This window comes from Colossoma macropomum, unplaced genomic scaffold (assembly GCF_904425465.1).
Source record: "Colossoma macropomum unplaced genomic scaffold, Colossoma_macropomum, whole genome shotgun sequence".
NCBI classification, from domain to species: Eukaryota; Metazoa; Chordata; class Actinopteri; order Characiformes; family Serrasalmidae; genus Colossoma; species Colossoma macropomum.
Genome location: NW_023494806.1, coordinates 33,959,530 through 33,978,796, shown reverse-complemented (window position 1 = coordinate 33,978,796; position 19,267 = coordinate 33,959,530). Strand labels below are relative to the sequence as shown.

General features: G+C 39.3%; 1 protein-coding gene across 2 annotated transcripts in view; it reads left to right on the top strand.

Moving 5' to 3' along the window:
• Nucleotides 1-19,267, top strand: part of zmat4a (zinc finger, matrin-type 4a) — a 142,496-nt gene that overhangs the window by 39,761 nt on the left and 83,468 nt on the right. For both annotated transcript variants that reach the window (XM_036598887.1, XM_036598886.1), the window contains exon 3: nucleotides 17,919-18,008. In XM_036598887.1, the coding sequence (XP_036454780.1) occupies nucleotides 17,919-18,008 (90 nt within the window). The remainder of the gene's footprint in view (nucleotides 1-17,918; nucleotides 18,009-19,267) is intronic.

Below are 19,267 nucleotides of genomic sequence, written 5' to 3'. Positions count from 1 at the left end.
TCTCCACAGTTACTTAAGCTTCCCCCCGAACAGCTTCTCTACGTCCAAGCAACTGTGTTGTACACAGTCAACACGTTTACTGTACGCTTTATGACCGCACTCCAGCGTGGCCTCATCATTAACCAGAGCTTAATTTGGACGCCGCTCAAAATACAATCATTTGGATGTAACAGATGCGCAAGTCCGACTGGCTAATCATCGTATGGCTAATCATCGTATGATATTCCACCCACGATGTCTTAACAGCAAGGCCAAAAATGAATAAATGAGCTTTGTATGGAGGAAAAAATCTTGGATAATTGGATTTCTTTCAAGATTAATGCTATTTGTAGTCAAAGACAGCAGAATTTTGTGTAATTTATGGATTCCGTGGCCAGCTGAAGTGACTAACGCTCAGACGGTTCTGATTACACCATAACATCAAAGCAAGCCGTGCTACACGTAATTAATACAGTCATTCCTGATGTACCCCGCATTGGAACGGCCACGAATAACAATGCAGATTGTCACACTTTTAAGTTTCTGATTTTGTTCTTATCATACAGGTCTGTGCAAAAGCCAGAGACCAGCCTTTTGTGTATTTAATTTCCATCACGGCCAAGATGTTCATTTTTCACTGGAAGAAAAAACACATATTCATGAGGAAATTGGAAATTGTAAAGCTCCTGTTCTTTTCAGGAGACTCCATTGGTAGCTGGATAAACCATAAGCCTAAACACATTACAAAACCATCAGAAACCAAAAGAAACACTTAAAGCTTTCTGTGGTTTTTCAGCAGAGATACATTCAAAAACTAAAATTAGTTTTAGCCTAAAGCTTAATATTATGCTGAGTTTAAGTGATTGATAAATGATTTATTCCTGCACATGTAATGTAAGCGTACACATTAAGACCCCTGTATTAAGGGTAAGTTAACTGAGCTATATGTCTACATAACCCATTAGCTTATCCAGACCACATCAGCTGTAATTCATGTAATATTTAGCCTATGAATTTCTATATGCATTCAAACCAAAGTTTGTTTTAGCCTAAAGCTTAATATATAACGCTAGCCCAATGCAAATTTATCACATAGTTTTTGGAAACCCCCAGAAAATGACTGAAATGTTGATTAGCCTAAAACTGGCTGAGAAAAAAGAAGTTTTGGCACATGTGCTGAATGCCACTGGCTTGAACCTGCTGAACCTGAGTGAAACTGCTGGCATGAAACTGTGGCTCTGTGGCTCTGCAGACAGATATTATTGCCAACACATGGCCCTAACCCTAACCCTAATCCCAGTACTGCTGAGAATTAGACTTTCATCAGATAGTTTGGGAATAATTTGAGCATATATCATATAGATCATCTACTGGGAGCTATCCAAATAAAGTGGGACCCTTTTTTGGGTGTTGCCTTTTCTCAGTGAGGGCTTCTTGACAGCAACACATCCATCTAGACCCTACAGCGTTGAGTTGTCTCCTCACAGTAGAAGCACTGACAGAAACACCAGATCTGACTCTCTCCAAAAATCAAAGATAAAAAGCTTTAAGTGCTCTTTATCTGATGGGGACACTTTTAGTTTTAGTGGTCTACCAGGCGTCTGCCCTGGGATGGCCTGGCGACCTGTACAGGGTGTTTCCTGCTTTCTGCCCAATGACCACTGGGATAGGCTCCAGCACCCCTCACGACCCAGGATAAGTGGCTTAGGTAATGTGTGTGGTCTGCTAGGCCTTGCAGGTGGTTGTTAGGAATCCCATTTTCTCTCTATATTTTAATCAATTTTTGAAATCATTTTTTGGAAACTCCTGTTTTTTTTCACTTTGAATTCCTCCTTTCTTATGCAAGTGAATTATTTTATATCTAATCTCTCCAAAAATCTTCTTCAAACTGGAATAACTTGTGCTTAATGGCTGTTTTAAGTGGAAATGAAATAAATGACATGCACAGCACTGTATATTGCCTAAGTACTGAATATGGCAGGCTATGATGCATCTCTTGGAATCGTATAGGATTCACCCATACAGGATGCCCATAGCAGAGACATAACACAGTTCTGTCTCTCTGGTTTATACGTAAAGATGTTTTCCTCCAGCGGCACCTTTGGAAAACATTATTCGTATTATTCTTTCTAAAGAGTCATGAGTCATCTGAGTGACGACTGCAACACACGTGCTCACAGCACGGATGTGTAACATGAATGCATTTTTTCCCCGCTGTTTACGAGTAACAGGCTCCGATTGTTTTGACGTGGTGAAGAGTGACAGCCGGAGAAAACGAAAAAGGGGGGTTCTATCAGCCTTCGGCCCACGGAGATGAAACAGCCGTCCAATTCTCCACTGAGTCATCCGTCTGTCCTTGACTGATGCGTTTCTGACAGATGGGTGGCGAAGGAGAAAAACGGCACGCAACATTTCGGCCGATGAGAAAGATTTTCATATTTGGACCTCTTACGAAATAGGCTGCAGTCATTTATGCACAGATCAGGGCCGTCACGATACCAGAACTCTGACTTTGATGCAAGTACCTAGTGTTCTAGATACCAGAATGATACTATGGTGAAAAGTAAAAAAAGATAAGCACATTTGGATGCATTCTAATGGATACAGCTAAACAGAGTAAAGAATACAACACATTTTTCTCATATTTTTTTTCCCACTGATATTCACTCACAATTTGTGTAGGTTTATGTATCAAAAAGCCATAATTCATTTTTAGAATTAGAATCAGCCCTCTGCTACATGTATTCTGAAAGCAATGTTTAAAAAAAGTTCTCTTTTCTTGCATAAAATGGACCTGATTATTATTAAAATTAAAAACAATACACACAGTATGGTGATAATCTAATATCGCAGAAGTGAAACTACAGTTAGGTTTTCTAAAACATAAACATAAAATACACATTTCACTGTATACTTGCTGCATTCCACTGTTGCACAGTGTTGCTTCTAGGCAACATTTTTAGGCAATTGTTCACTGCAAAAATATTTAGATGATACTGAATGTTGTAACAATGGCCTTGACAACTCAGTAGATAATAGATAATCATATTTTTGGTCAATGTAAAATGATAAAAAGCTTTTGCTTTTCTGGCTTATTTTTTTGGTACAGAAATGTATATCATCTATGAGATGCGCCTTGCCAAAAGTTGTTTAAAAGTGCTCCCTTAGACTTGTGGTGATCAAGTACAAGCCGTTTATTTGCTTTATGCAAAGTATTACCTTAATTATTAATCATTTTATTGTCATTTAATATGTATCATATCACCATAAAATGAGGAAAATTAGTTTGTTGCCCTGAGGCAACATCCTGTAATAGAGATTTAAACAGGCTGTGTTTGTTACTATGCCTTGCACTCATTTTCGCAGTGGAGGTCCTTCAGCTTTAGCACTAAGCATTTTTTGGAATATATTGGATTGGAAAATGGAACATACTTTGATGTAATTGTGTAAAATGTATAAAGCCGGAAACAAAATGGATTTTTTGTCATAGGTGAGCACGCATCTTTATGTAAAAGTGTATGCTAGTTTCACAGCGGGTGGTTCTCACCCCTCAACAGCTAATAGTGTCCTAGTTAATCCGTTAACAGAGGGGAAAATATTTTATTGATCATATTATTTAAAAACATTAGTCAGTTTCCCCAATTGCCATTCTACCTGCAGAAAAAGGTATAAGACTGATATATACGAATATAGGGCAGCTGTTCTGATATTGTACCTCATTAAAAAAGCAGTCCAGGCTGAAATACTCCTTTAGCTTCAGTGTGAATGGGTCGAGCTAAACTGCTGTAGGCTGAACAGGTGGATGTGTGTAAATGAGACGTCACAAAAACAGTGAGTTCACAAATGGGCTGTGTTTGCAGCTTAGTTTCCATATCTGGACTGAGCTCTGTTCTGACTGGCTGCCCTGGATTGCGTATCATTAGCAGTGAAACACTCCTTATAACTTCAGCATGAGCAGGTGGAGCTAAATAGCTGTGTGCCTATTAGGCGTCATCTACGGCGCCCCTGAAGGGAGGTGATGTATTCTTTTTTTTTAGGTGAAAGGGACGTAGTGTGTTTATATTTCAGGTAAAAAATCAGGTGAGCACCTAATATGATCAAGTGAGCACCAGAAACTATGTGGTGAGGGCCTGATACTATCAAGTGAGCACCAGATACTATGTGGTGATGGCATCGGGTGCTCACCACATAGTAACGGGTCCTCACCACATAGTGTCTTGTGCTCACTTAATAGTATGTGGTGCGAACCTGATTTTTACCCAAAACTACATCACATCCATTTTACCTGAAAAAAATCACCATGTCCCTTCCGGGGCTCCGTAGTCATCAGAAAAACTATTTAAAATGGGCTGCTGCTTAGTTTCCATATATGGACTGTATTGGCTGTAGTGTATTGAAAAGTATTAAATTGTTTTCCAATTTTATAGTATTGAAAATGTTTCAATATTTCACACAAGACTAGCGCAGATACATTTGCAGAGTCTCATTTTCCACAAAATGGGACGCTATCTGGCAGTAGTGAAGGCCTAGAAGACACATTAGAGGCATTCAGAAAGGTATCAGCCAGTTTAAAGGCTATTATTTGTTTTTAATCAGAGCGGATTTACATGCACACGGGCAGCTACGGCGTAATCCTTCTCCGTTTCCTTCTGGCTGATGAGTCTTTTTTCTTGTTTTTCTGTTGTTCTTGGCCCCTTAAGCGCCAAACAAATTGCAGAGAGAAAGTGCTAATAGGTAGAGCGGAAAGAAATACCTCTGGAATAGGAACACGGTGTGCTGTGATGGTTTGCCAGAATCAAAAACAAACAAATATAGTGAAAGGAGAGAAAACACAACATTTGAAAGTCCCTAGGCTTCACAGTGGAGTCCTATACGTCCAGAACTCGCACAGAATGTTAACGAAGACACTTGCAGGCTCGGGCTCTCAGGCTGTCCAAGCTAACGCTCCCCCACTGCTTCAGATTTGTTCTCTCTGTCAGCTGTGGAGACAGTAGCTGATCATTTTGAATTCATAATTTATTTGTTTGCTTTGTTGGCTTCACTTTGGGGAGCTTGATAGCATCTCCAAGATCTAAAATGATGCTGGCTTTTGTGCAGCTTGGGCATTTTCAACCTCAGATCTTCTTTTTTAGTGCAAAAGTATTTGATATCATGCAAAATAATGCTTGAGATCTCAGACTAATCGGTTCAAATGAACACAACTTTCCGCTTATGCCAGAGGTAATCCATCAGCCAAAAGGTGTGGTGTCCAAATTTAGCTTCTTTACTTCAGAAGTGAAGCTAAGAGGCCCACAAACTGTATAATTCGATACTCACCCAAAAACTTTTCCCAAACTGCATCAAGGTCTTCTTTAAAATGCAGTCCAAATTTTGCTTTTTTTACTTTAGAACTGAAGCTGCAAGGCTATGATTGCTAATAAGCACTACTACTGACTGCTTCCCAGCCAAAGAGGAAGCATGATCTAAAGTAAATAACAGCTCAGAACTGTTACTTCCACCATTTTTCCAAAGTTTCTACATAATTCTGTCTTGTAAAGTCATTCAGAGGGGTTCGGTATGAAATGGTTGATCGTAAAGACTCTGATTTCTTTACAGTGGTGGTCAGGGGTCCTGGGGTCGCCATGACTACAACACAAATATAGCCATTTTATTTACTATATAAAACCACTAGTAAACCTATATGTCATCTTTTGTTATGTAAGTTTTTATATGTAATGTTAATGCTGATAAAATAGTGATACATCTGAAAAATTAAGTTTTCTTTGGAGACTATATTGTCTTACAATATCTTCCATTTAGCTCCCCACCATTAATAGATTTCTAAAGCTACATTTTTAGGTCAAAATCTTCTCAGAACTATCATACAACCATATTTGAGGCATCAGGCAGTGCATTCATAACCATTTCATGTATTAACTTAATGGTTGAATCCCGTTTTGGAAACATTCACTGTCAAAATTACTAGAAACACCCACCTTGTACTTCCGCTAACTGGCCACTTTATTAGAAACACCTACTTTGTACTTCCGCTAACTGGCCACTTTATTAGAAACACCTACTTTGTACTTCCGCTCCCTGGCCACTTTATTAGAAACACCTACTTTGTACTTCCACTAACTGGTCACTCTATTACAAACACCTACTTTGTACTTCCTCTAACTGGCCACTTTATTACAAACACCTACTTTGTACTTCCGCTCCCTGGCCACTTTATTAGAATCTCTATTACAAACACCCACTTTGTACTTCCTCTAACTGGCCACTTTATTAGAAACACCTACCTTGTACTTCCGCTAACTGGCCACTTTATTAGAAACACCTGCTTTGTACTCCCTTTAACTGCCCACTTTATTAGAAACACCTGCTTTGTACTCCCTCTAACTGGCCACTTTATTAGAAACATCTACCTTGTACCTCCACTAACTGGCCACTTTATCAGCAACAATGAAAAAAAATCAATCAAACCAGGTTTTTATGTCTAATGTGACTATATGTTTAATCAGGAGGAAGTTTAAACTAAAGCTGCCTCTGATGAGCTAATGCTGAAGCTAACACTAGAGCTAGTTTTAGTAAATTGTAAAGAAGCCACACAAAGAATAGTATGCATTTAACTTTACATACAGTGTTTCAATCACGAAATGTGAGTGCTTCACAGTCCTGTTTAATCAGAATGATCAAGTTAGCTGTCAACAGCTAGGTACGGAAAACTGACCTAGCTAACTGATATTCATATTATTCTGTAAATATATTTTCCATTAGATATCACATTTAAAAAAAATTAACAGAAGTTGAGCTTATTTTAGAACGAGCATAAGTCTGATAATAGTTTGGCCTTTGATCCAATGTTTTCAGTTTAAGGGATGAAATAAAACATCACAACCCTCCAAATGAATTATACATTCCCTAGTAACATCTTTCCAGTTTAATCATTCTGACTGAATTACTACCACTGCCGTTCTCACTGCAGATTTGTTCTGAGGTGATTTATTAGAACTTTTCCTTTGAATGATGGAGAAAGTAGCACTTAGAAGTGATTATCATTGGGGGGATTAGTATTGATTAAGAGGTTTGTCAATCATTAGTTGTATTTTCAGTTGGATTTTTTGTGCACCTAATTTACAAATAATAAGCTAATATGGCCATATGAAATGAGACAAACCTAACTGTGATGTAGCCCACATCTCAAGCCCACACATACAAATCAGAAATAAGTGCTGTTTATGTTATGTTTGCTCACAGGGCCATGTGCAAATCTATGTCAGACCTCTGAGTTTGTAAAGCACAAGCATTACATCCACTAGTTTGGTTCAAAATTAACAATAAAAGCATATAATGTGAGAGGAAGGCTCATTATCGGCCAATGTAATGTTTATTCAGACTGCTTTCTTTTTTCCGAATAAATATGATTATGCTGCACAAACACTTTTTACAGAACTTTTTTTCTTCAGAATGATGGACAAAAGATAGTGAACGATCTATTAAAATCTAATTTTTCTAAGTTTTTGATGTGTCACCACACAGTAGGCCAAAAAAAGAGTGAAATAATGAGACTGCCTTGGCTATTTGCAAAAAAGGGCAGAAAATGATACAATTACAGTGGAATGACAGCAAATCAATGGTGATATTTAGAAGAACTAATGCGCAAATTCATTCCTTCTAAGCAAAGCACAACATGGTAGGAATATAGTGTAATGATGACTCTGTTGTGCTAGACTGTGGCACTGATACAGTAGAAAGTTGCTGTCCTGCTTCTAAACATTTGCAATGGCATTAATGCATTTTGGGTGTGTAAAAGCACTCATGGCAGAAGCTTTGGGCTAAATGTGGTTGGGAACATTGACTTGATAGCATGAGAACAAACTGAGTGGGATTTCTAAACCAACTTAGCAGCTCATGAAGGTGGAGCACCCAGTAGGGTCGATAGTGAGCTCATCAACATTGTCCGACATACAAAAAGCCTGTCGTTAGCACGTGGATGTAATGTAAGTTAGCATGGCTGAAAAGTCCCACCAAAGAACTCCAGTTAAGCATGTAAATTCGAGGAACACCCTACATGCAATAAAAATAAATGTTTCCTCTTGCAAATGAAAAACAGTTCAGATAGCCAACACTACCATTTTGCTAGCTAGCTTGCTTTGCTTGTGTTATCAGTTGTACTCTTAACATTAAAATTCACAGACCAGAGGAAATTGGAGATGGGTTTTAGAGGGTGCTACCTTTGTTGGCGGCAAACAGGAGTATCCAAAACTAGAGTTTCAAAATTATTAAAAGTAACTACTAACAACCGTGCAAGACCTGGTAGAACCCACCAAAACTGTCCCCATCAGACAAACAGCACTTAAAGCTTTCATCTTTAAGAGAGAGGAGAAAATCAAGCTCCACTCTTGCTTCAGATCTGACAACATTCACAGTCATCCTTCCACTTCGAAAGAAAACTCAGCACTATGGGTTCTGAAAGAATGTGTAGTTGTCAAGAAGACATTACTGAGAAAGGAAATACACAAAAAAGAAAATTTGCTCTAGAACACCAAAACTTGACATGTGAGATGCGAACTAAGGTTTTGTGGACTGATGAGTCTATATTTGTAATGGGGATTACTTGGAGGTTATGAAGAAGAAAGTGAAACCAACTTCAAAGACTGAACTTTGGAGGCGTGGCTGCAGATTTCTTTGAAAAACTTTGAGTCTCCTGAAAAGAATAGAAATTGTAATAAAGATAAAGAAGGGACAATAAATACTAAATAATACACTAATAAAATTTGTGAATCTGTATTTTAGTGCCTCTGTAATTCAAACTAACCAGTTTGTTGTTTGTTTGTTGCCATTTAAGTGGCTGGTCATAATTGATAATTTGCACATTTTTGTGAGTTCCTTTGTACCCAAAGTGAAGTTACATTTGCCTCCCATTGCAAGAAATAATTGGTAGAAAGTACCTTAATGACGTCATCAATTTCATACAATGTTGACAATAACTGTAAGACTCTGAACGTTGAAAGAGCACAGACTAGAGAACATTGGGGACAGGGTTTTAGAGGGTGATACAATAATTGTAAAACTCACAATCCTTCAAAAAATGATTTGACAAATACGTCTGGTTCTCTTGCGACATCATGTGTTCTTATAAAAGGCTTCAGTCGGATTTTGCTTTTGGCTTAACTTCCTTAGAGAGTCTTGATTCAATTCAGAGGCCAAAAAGCCCAAATGTGATTGGATAACTTTTGAAAACCTGGCACCACAAGCCAGATCCACAATCATGAAACTTGGTCATGCACTAAATTACTATTGACAGTTTCCCCGGAACAACACATGAGAGACTTTCATCAAGGTGGCACCTTTCAGAGCAGGATTCATTGGGCTGAATGAAGCAATCTCTGGGTGAATACCTCTGGGAACTACTGATCTTTGGATGAGCTGACTTGAATAATTGATCGCCTGATTATTTGTTGGATTTACCTGCAGTCTCTAGAGATATGCCTTATGTTTCGAAGGTCTCATTTAGTTGGAGAAAAGTTGGCTCTTTAATGAGACAAAACACAAAAGACTGCAGATGGCTCATGGTTGTAAGGTTGCCTTCCTTCAGATGGATCTCAGTATGGGAGTGCACCTAGCGTGTCGCATCCATTAGGCTTCGACTGCTTTTAATTTGTGCATCCTGATGGCAGTCTCCCTCGTTTTCTCCTCCGAAGGCAGCGGGGAGCATGCAGCATCTGATTAATTCATTACGAAACGCTTCAGGAAACAGGACCCAGCCCATAACCTACCCTTATGTACAGGAGAAATGAGTGACAGAAATCTGTTCGGATAGTTTTAACAACGTATAATTAGTTCTGCATCCAAGGAAATCACAGCTTGATCTCTTAGTTCGTAGGAAAACAGACTGAAGTAGCTCTTTGTAGCTTTGCAGGGAATCAGTTTATAATGGAGCTCTGCATGGCACCGTTCACCTGATTGTGAAATCCAAACTGATTCCAAGCTGTGGACATTGTTGGAGCAAGCGTATCAGCAGTACCTCTCATTTAACCTTGCTTTTTATGTTTACAAGGTTTCCACTGACTTGCCAGACTCTAAAGGTTCTGAAACAGTTAATTATAGCTCTTCTCCTGAATTGCTCACAATAGTGGTCTGCACTCCTGTGGACTCCCACTGGACCTGAGGGACCTGCCACAGTATCTTGCAGTGCAGGACTAATTTTCAGTGTTGCGCATGGGAGCGGGCGGGAAACCAGCCCACTGCAGGTGGGAGCAGGCCGAAGCATGCATAAAGAGAGATCCCGGAAATTAATGAATAGCCTAAATAAAGTAGATCACTAAATCATATATAGAAACAATATAAAATGATAACAATAAAACAATCAAAATCAATGAAGTCATTCCAAAGAGTTGCAGAGCAACCAATCACGTGAACAACATGCAAATACTCGTAGCTTACAGAGACGGCAGAACTTTCAGTCCAACGGCCACAACTGCTATGCTTAGCAAAATATTAAAAATAACCGCTGTGTAAAATTGCTTTGTGTTTACTGGTGTATGGTAAAGTTATTTCACAGTGAGTCAGAGAATAATGTATTTCTGAATACACTGTGTCAGATGTTAGATGTCAGTTCGCCTTGATGGAACTGTGTGGGCAGGAGTGGGCCAAAACGTGGAACAAATGATTCCAATTTTCTGCGGGAGTGGGATAAAATCCTGTGGGAGCAAGGTGCCTGACATCTTCTCCTGGCCAAATAAAGGGAAGGAACTTGGAAGGAACCCCCTATGCCCAGGCTTTAGCAGCTTAATTTTCACCCTTTTCAATGCACTGCTATGACCACTTGAGTTTCCCTAAACCCTTCTTTCTATGTCAGGCTAGCTTTGTTTTAGCATCCATTATTGCTGGACCCCTAGGGTCCCTTGATGACTGACATCAGAATGCTTCACAACACATTAAAATTTGCTGTAACATTTCAGTTTGGGGTGCATTATAAAGCCATTGTATAGCACATATTAAGCTTTATCAAACTACTAGCTGGTAATTACCTGGCTATTACTGCTTCATTATGCAGTAACTACAATGAATTAAGCTTTTTTTTTCCAAAACACTTGCATGTTAGAAAACAACACTTATATTAAGCACTATCGAGTCAGTGGTTGATAATTAACTGGGTGTTCATAGTTACTGCTTCTGCAGAAATAAGAAGACAGTATGTTACCAACTTTGTTAAGACTTAATTATCACATTATAAAGGCATTATGATGTTTGCTCTACTGAAATGTTACCAAATTAATGGTAACACTTCAGTATAAGGGATATTATAATGTCCTTGTAGTGTTGTTAATAAGCTTTAACAAAGTAGTAGCTAATAATAAACTGGCTTTACTAAGCAGAAACTAGGTTGAATTAACACCCCCTTTTGTGTACAAAAGGGGGGTTCACTTTAGAATAATGGGCTACTTTATTTTTAAAAATAGCTTGTGTATTACTACTGAGGAATTGTTAAGAATCAAAACACTCAACAACTGTTCAGTGCTGTTGTAAGATTGCCAATAAAGCCTTAGCTCTAGCTTGGCTTGGGTGCAGACTGTCTGCACAGTAAAAACAGGACCTTTCCCAAAACAAATAAAACCAAGACTTTGCTCAGTGTACCATAAATTAAGCCAAGTGTTCAGTGCTAAAAGTCCACTAAACATGTCGTAACCTTATCTGTGGGCGGGAAGAGTTCCCATCATTAAATTCCTTGTACCTGGCAATGTCTTCCTCACTGTGTGCACCAAACTACAGAGGTCTTTCTTTAAAATTTCATTATAGAAAAAAATTATGTTGTTCACTTCAAAGTGAATGATGATTGTCTTGGAACTATTTGCGTTGCATTCATGATGGCAGGAACTTGGGGGTGATATCCAGAACTCCAAGCACCAGAAATGGTGGGTTGAAATTTTACTCCGTTTCATGTCTGCATGAACATATTTGATGACGGAGTCTCTAATGATGACTCTATCTTGCATGCAAGTTGAGGTGGCAAGGCTAGACCACTAAGAGCTTCAAAGTGTTTTGTGGTTGTGAGCTGAAAGTCCAGTGATGTCCGAGGCCTAGCCTGTGGCTTTCAATGCTGGGACAGCCAACATCCCTGGTAGGTCCTCAGTGCAGCCTACATCTGAGGTGAGGATGTCGGTGTGGATGTCGCTGGAGCTCCACAGCCTTGCCCATCTTGGGCCAAACACTTGTGTCCCACTGTGACCCCACCTGCAGAGCAGTGGGTCACTTCCAGAGTGGCTTTTTTTACTCTCAAACCAGAACCTGCTTTTTCAACAGCTCATAAATCTGCATCTCCAAGTCTGCCTGTTGCTCCTGAAGAGCATGTTACTCGAATATATCTTCGCCATGCAAATTAGAGTCTGTCATTGTTGCCTGCCTCAGGTTAAGCAGCATGAATTCAAACATGCTCTGGCTAACTTTAAATTAATGAAAAAAAAACTAACACTAACACAACAATATAATAAACTATAATCAAATAAAATGGTGACTGTGGTTACACAAAACTTTAAAAAATGTTTAAAATGATTAAATACAGAGTGGTGAAAGTCATTTAAAGACAAAGACCATGAACAACTTGCAGAATGTATATTCTAATTAGAACATCTAGCCCCATTATCAGGTGGATTCAGACTATTCTGATGGGTAACCAAGTAACAAATTAGGCATTTCATTACAAAATTCATAAATAAGCACATTCTGTATTGTACGTATAGTGTGCCGTATTATCATGTACAGTATTGTGGATAATTTAGTACCCTTCATGTATTTAATCTCACAATCCAAGGAAACCCAAACACATTCAATGATGTTGAGGTCTGGACTTGGGGTTGGGCAGACCATTGTTCTTAGCAGCTTCTTTGTTTGATGTGTCCATTTCCTTTTCTCAGTGAGGGCTTCTGGACAGCTACACATCCTTTCAGATCCAGGAAGGCTGGACAGAAACACTGAGTTTTTCAGATCAGAAGCAAAAGTGGATGTTGATTTTCTCCTCTCTCTCAAAGGTGAAAGCTTTGTTTATCCTTTACCTGATGGGGAGAGTTTTGGTGGTCTACCAGGTCTTGCCTGGTGGTTAACCTGGTCCAGGGACAAGCGCCTGGTCCAGCGACCTGGATGTTGCTTCTAATGCAGTATGGATTTTTCTCTTCTTTCCTGATTATGTCGGAAAAGGCTTTAGAGTCTTTCTTGTCTGGCAACTGTGATTCCATTTGTGGAAGGTACGACTCTACCTCAGGTATCACCTTTTCCAAACTTTATTTCTCCCTGTCTCTCTACCTCAGGCTGATGTCAGGGTCGTTTTTCAGAGCCTCTGGTTTCTCCTCCAGGGAGAGTTCATTACTGCTGGAATCCACGTCAGTCATGTTCTATGTTTCAGTTCGAAACTCTCCGTCTGATTTCCCTCAGGCTCTTGCTCCGCCGATGCCACATTATAACCCTGCTGACTTTCACACAAGCTCGCCACAGAGTGACTGACGGGAGCGAATTCACAGTGGAGGGGTGGGGAGAGAATGATTTTGTCTCTTCATGACTGTGAGGTTCATATCGGAGTTCCAATAGTCTCCACATAATGGATCGCTCCTTCTGACACTGCACAGTTGAATGCACTATTAGCGGTTGCATATTATCTTATTCACATTGCCGCAGGCATGGGATTTAACCTCAGAGGACCCAATTACACTCATGCCAACTGTAATCAGCAATGCTAGTGCATATAGTTGCTCTACTTTGGCTTGTAAGACAATGGGGAACCGAGTTTCATGCATATGCATGCAGTCATTGTGCATAAGAACAGATTCTGAATGTTTTCTATTGTGTTCTGTGCATCTACTGCGTATTTTTGGGCTGAGCCTGGAAACTCACTAGGCCAGATTCATAATGTGCAAAGTCCTATTCCTGAACTATATGGGGCACAGATCAGTGTGTATTACCACAGTATTATATTTTTTCAGTTGTCTTAAGTCAAAGATAATCAAAAGCAACATGTTTACCTTTAAGTTCCATGTAAAAGATGTTGCCATTTAATTTTGTCTTCCCTGTTAGTAACAAAAAAAATATAGTTTGTGTCACAAACTACCTCTTTTAATGAAAAAACGCAAATAAATAGATACATAAATCATACATTAGGTGTGGTTTATTGTTACTCTGATTAAACAAAACAATGAGTGCTTGCTGATTTGAATCAAGTTTGCATACTTTGTCACAGTGCATCCAACAATAATTGAAGCCTTATGCATCTTTTTTACAGTGATAGAAAACAATGGAACACATTACATACAGTAAAAACAGACATTAGCTCCTGCAAAGGAGATGTATGAATGTAATAAGAAACTCTATCATGATCTGTTCTTTAGTCCGATTTGCTAATAGTTAAATACTGTTAATATAATAAATGTAACAAGGTAACTTATAAAATGAGGCTTGTGCAGAAGCTCTGGCACATATAATATGTTATGTTTTATTTTTTCTAAAACTTTTCAAAAAAACTAAAATTTGCAGAAAAATGCAATATTTGACTTTGCTTCCTGTAGAGGATGTGTTAACTTACATGTCTGAGAACAAATACCAAATACCAAGTCAGCGTACAAATACTACTGCATCCAAAACAAGTCAGAGGACAAATACTATCAAGACCAAGACAAGTCTGAGTACAAATACTGTAGAGTCCAAAACAAGTCCATGTAGAAATACTGTTGGGACCAAGACAAGTCAGGGTACAAATACTATTGAGACCAAGACATGTTAAAGTACAAATACTGTGGAGACAAGTGTAACTACAAATGCTGTTGAGTCCAAGACAAGTCAGAGTACAAATACTATAGAGATTAAGACAATTCTGATCACAAATATTATTAAATAGATCTGAGTACAAATGCTATGAAGATTAAGACAAGTTTGAGGACAAATACTATCGAGACTAAAAAAATTCCTATTACAAATAGTATCAAGACCAAGATAAATCTAAGTACAAGTACTATGAGGATCAAGACAAGTTTGAGGACAAATACTATCAAGCCCAAGACAAGGCAGAGTACAAAGACTATAAAGACTAAGATAAATCTGAGTACAAATACTATGAAGGCCAAGACAAGTCATAAGACTATCGACACCCAGACAAGGCAGAGTACAAAATACTATTGAGTCCAAGACAAGTTTGAGCACAAATACTATCAAGACCAAAACAAGTCAGAGTACAAATACTATCAAGACCAAAACAAGTCAGAGTACAAATACTATCAAGACCAAGACAAGTTCAAGTACAAACACTATGGAGACCAAAATATATATGTGAGTACAAATACTATGAAGACTAAGACAAGTCTAAGTACAAATACTATTAAGCCCAAGACAAGCCCAATTACAAATGCTATCAAGCCCAACACAAGGCCGAGTACAAATACTATTAAGACCAAGACAATTCTGGTACAAGTGCTATCGAACCCAAGACAAGTCTGAGTACAAATACTATGAAGAGCAGGACAAATCTGAGTACAAATAATATGAAAACCAAGACGTGTCCGAGTACAAATACTAAACGTTCTTGACAACATTACAGTAAACAGAATTAATTCCACATCAGCTTCTTACCAGGGAAATTGACCATGTGACTGGCTCAGGTGGTATTTTTTGTTAGACGCTGTTCTTTCCTGAATCACTAATGGCACAGGCAAATGAGAGAGAAGGGCATTAGTGTCACATATCACACAAACAGCAAAGCCTCTAACCTACGCCCATGAATGAGCAAATGTGTTACCTAGACAATGTTTGTTTCTGACGTCTCGGCAAATCTGCCGGTGCGTTTTATGAATCTGGCCTATTGTCTATCAGCCACAATAACCTTCAGCTCTTTCTTTCCCATTCTTTCTCTATCTGAGTCTCGGATAGAGATCAGTCCTTCAGCCTTCCAAGGTCTGAACGAACAGTTCTCTCTTCGCTTCTCTCTCTCAGACTCGACACGCTCAATCTGTCATTTTCACATTTTAGGTATTTCATATTTCATATTTACCCACAGATGCCTGACTCAGCGTCTCTTACTTTATGACTGCATTCCGAGAACGTTCCGGTTATCCCATCCCCCGTTATAGGGAGAACGAAAAAGCTTTCCATACAAATTACCCAAAGTGTCACTCTTTTTGTTGCCATCATTTTTTCTTTCCTTCCCATGCTCCCTCTCTCCCTTTCTCCCCCTTCCACCTCTTGCTTTTTCCTTTGCCTTATAGAGGAGCTCTCGCAGCCGTCTCGTCAAACAGTGTTTCAGATAAACTGAGGGAGGAGATTGATTTGCTTGGCGAAAGCAGTTGCGCTGTCAAACGAAGGCATCGACAGATTTGTGATGTGCAGCTTGCCTGTGTTTTAATGGCGCCTGCAGTAATTATTTATCGGCATGACTGGCCGGGTGGACGGTGTCCCAGCAGTGGACTGTGACCGATTGCCCTTTTCTTTTCAAACTCATTCCCTCAATGCTCCCATCCGTGCTTACTTTGAACCTTGCTGCTTTGGTCCCTTTTGCCAGCTGAAAGAAATAATGATGTGTGGTACACAATGACTAATTTCATGATTTTAACATTGTTTTCAATGTTCATAGATGTTCATAGATACCACACTGTCATGATCAACCGTTTACAGATTAACCCCTTTCCACCGTGAACATTAAAGGCAATTTCCACCTGTTTTGGTGGTCTCTGAACTATGCATTGTTTTTCTTCAAGAACAAAGGGACTCATTCCCCAATTATTCTTAAGAAGAAATTTCTCCTCAAAACCTACTTATGCAGTTTTCACAAAGATTCCGACATTGGCCAATGTTTTCTTATTTGGGATTTGTTCTTAGGCAAGAACAGAATCTACACACACTCAAGAGCACAAAAGTGCGAACAATTCTGCAGTTTAAGAACACAGCATGAATCTGACGTTGACTTTTTTTTAGGACTTTTATCAAGAACAAAGTCAAGAAAAAACGTAGGAAGATATCGGTGAATGAGGCCTATTGATGGAATATGTTTCTATCATTGAGTTGTGTATGATTTACAAAACCTAGTCAATATTTGAAAAAGTGTTTTTATAGTGTTCAGGTGCTTTTTGTTGTGACAGTCGTTCATGAAAGCTGCAGTTGTGCTGCCTTTTTTATCTCAGCATGGCCATCTTCATGAAGAGGTGTGAATTGTTTTCACAGCAGGGGGTTTCTCACCTTCCATTGCTCACTAGCAGCTCAACATAGAGACCCTTTCATGTATAGAGAGCCAACAGTGTCGTAGGTAATCTGATGACAGAGTTATGGAAAATTAGTCCATTCGATTACGTTTTACATTGATTCCAATCCACAAGGGGACCCACAAAAAGATACTAAAAGTAAAATGCCCAGGAAAAATACTACAGTAAATAATCTTTTGAGAAAGACTTTTTCATCCACAGGCCTTCATTGTCTACATATTTGGTGTACATTAGCCATTACATATTTGGTGTACATCTTTAGGCCTTTGCATTTGTAAGTCTCAGTGTGTCACCCTCATCCTTATTGTTGTTGTCTTAATTAAGCATTGCCTTTTGGTCTCGATAACTTTGTTATAGTCTGCCCTATAAGTTATTGAAATAGAGTTGCCCATCAAATTACCTGGTATACAGTTAGAGAGCTGTAGCCCATCCTCTAGCCATTCAACTATGGTCAGTTTCTGATCATAGAGTCACTCTTGGTTGGACATTTTTGATTTTGGACCAACCAATCATTGACACGCTACTGCTGAGAATGGTCCACCACCCAAATATCATCTGGTCCACTCCAACCCCCTTTTTTGACAGAAACTGACCTCCGGTGAATAGTAGAGTGTGGCTGACAAATTGTGCATGACAACAGATGGGCTACAATCTGTAACTATGTAATGCCATCGAGTCTTCCATATAAATTCCTAACTTCCTCTTTCTTGTCATTCTCTCCAGAGTCGAAAACATGCAAACAAAGTGCGTCTCTACTACATGCTGCACCCGGTGGACGGAGGTTGCCCGGCTAAGAAGCTACGAACAGACAATGTGAGTAGCACATTTTCCATCGGTGCAACTTAGTCCATCAGTATGTCTTCACACTTTTGTTCTGTACAGCCTCCATGCACTGCTAAAAAAACTGGCTGCACACAATGAACACTGTTTATCCAGGAGTAGTGAGCATCTGCTAATGGACTTCCCTCTGCCATTGATTTGTGCCTGACCCTCTCTGCATCTGCCTGTGTGTTGCGAATGGATAAACGCTGTTCCATTTATGGCTGAATGAGCCTGGGACTGACGAGGACTCGGACCAATGGTAGTGTCAGTCCACCTTCCATCAAGTCATCTTTCATGAGAGGATAGAGCGCTTCAAGCTTGTGTAAACTGTGGTACAATCCACTTTTTTTGACAGTGTTAACTGTGTTGTGAAGTCAGCTCATGGTCAATAAAGGTGAAAAAATGTGTGGTCCGTGCTGAAGCTCATGCCAGTTCAAGGGGTCAGCAATTTTAGAATCAGTGCTTTTGCAAGCAGCATATTCAGTGGGTGCACTGTTATGGCTCTGCCAGTCAAAATGCCTGATGCAGTGATTCTTGGTTGGGACTGTGTTACATTCGATCTGGAATTTTTTCAGTGCAGTGCAGTACTGTGTAAAAGTCAGTGACCAACCTTCTTTTATTTCCTTTTGAAAACAGGCAGTAATAATTGTTAAAATATTATTTTAGTATTTAGTGTGTCTAATCTTTGCCTTTATTACAGTTTTTTATTGTTTTCAGGTGACTTGCTTTCAGTTTTTTGAAAAATCTAAAAGTATAGTCTTAGAAGGAAGTTACTTTTTTGCTTCTCACAATCCCAGAAATCCCAATTACAAACCTTGAATTACCAGTCCATAATGCTCCACATCTCAGATTTCTAGTTTTGGTGTTCTAGTGCATTTCTTTCAGATCTGAAACATCTGAAGGGACACTATTGGTGGCCTACCAAGTATTGCAGGTGGTTGTTAGGAGTCCCATTTTCTCCAATTTTCTCCCCAGTTTAGTCGTATCCAATTCCACCCACTACTTAGGACTCTTCCTATCACACCATACTACCAGCGCTAGGAGGGTGAAGGCTATCACAGGCTTCCTTCAAGACCTGTGAAGCACCACCGCATCTTTGCAAACTGCAAACTGCAGTGTCATTGGACAGCCAAACACGCTCGGAGGAAAGCACCAACTGCCAGTTCTGTTATGTCAGCTAACAGACACCTGTGCTAGCATCACGCTGATTGATGGGAGAAATGGGAGGCACCATCCTACCCACCCAGAGA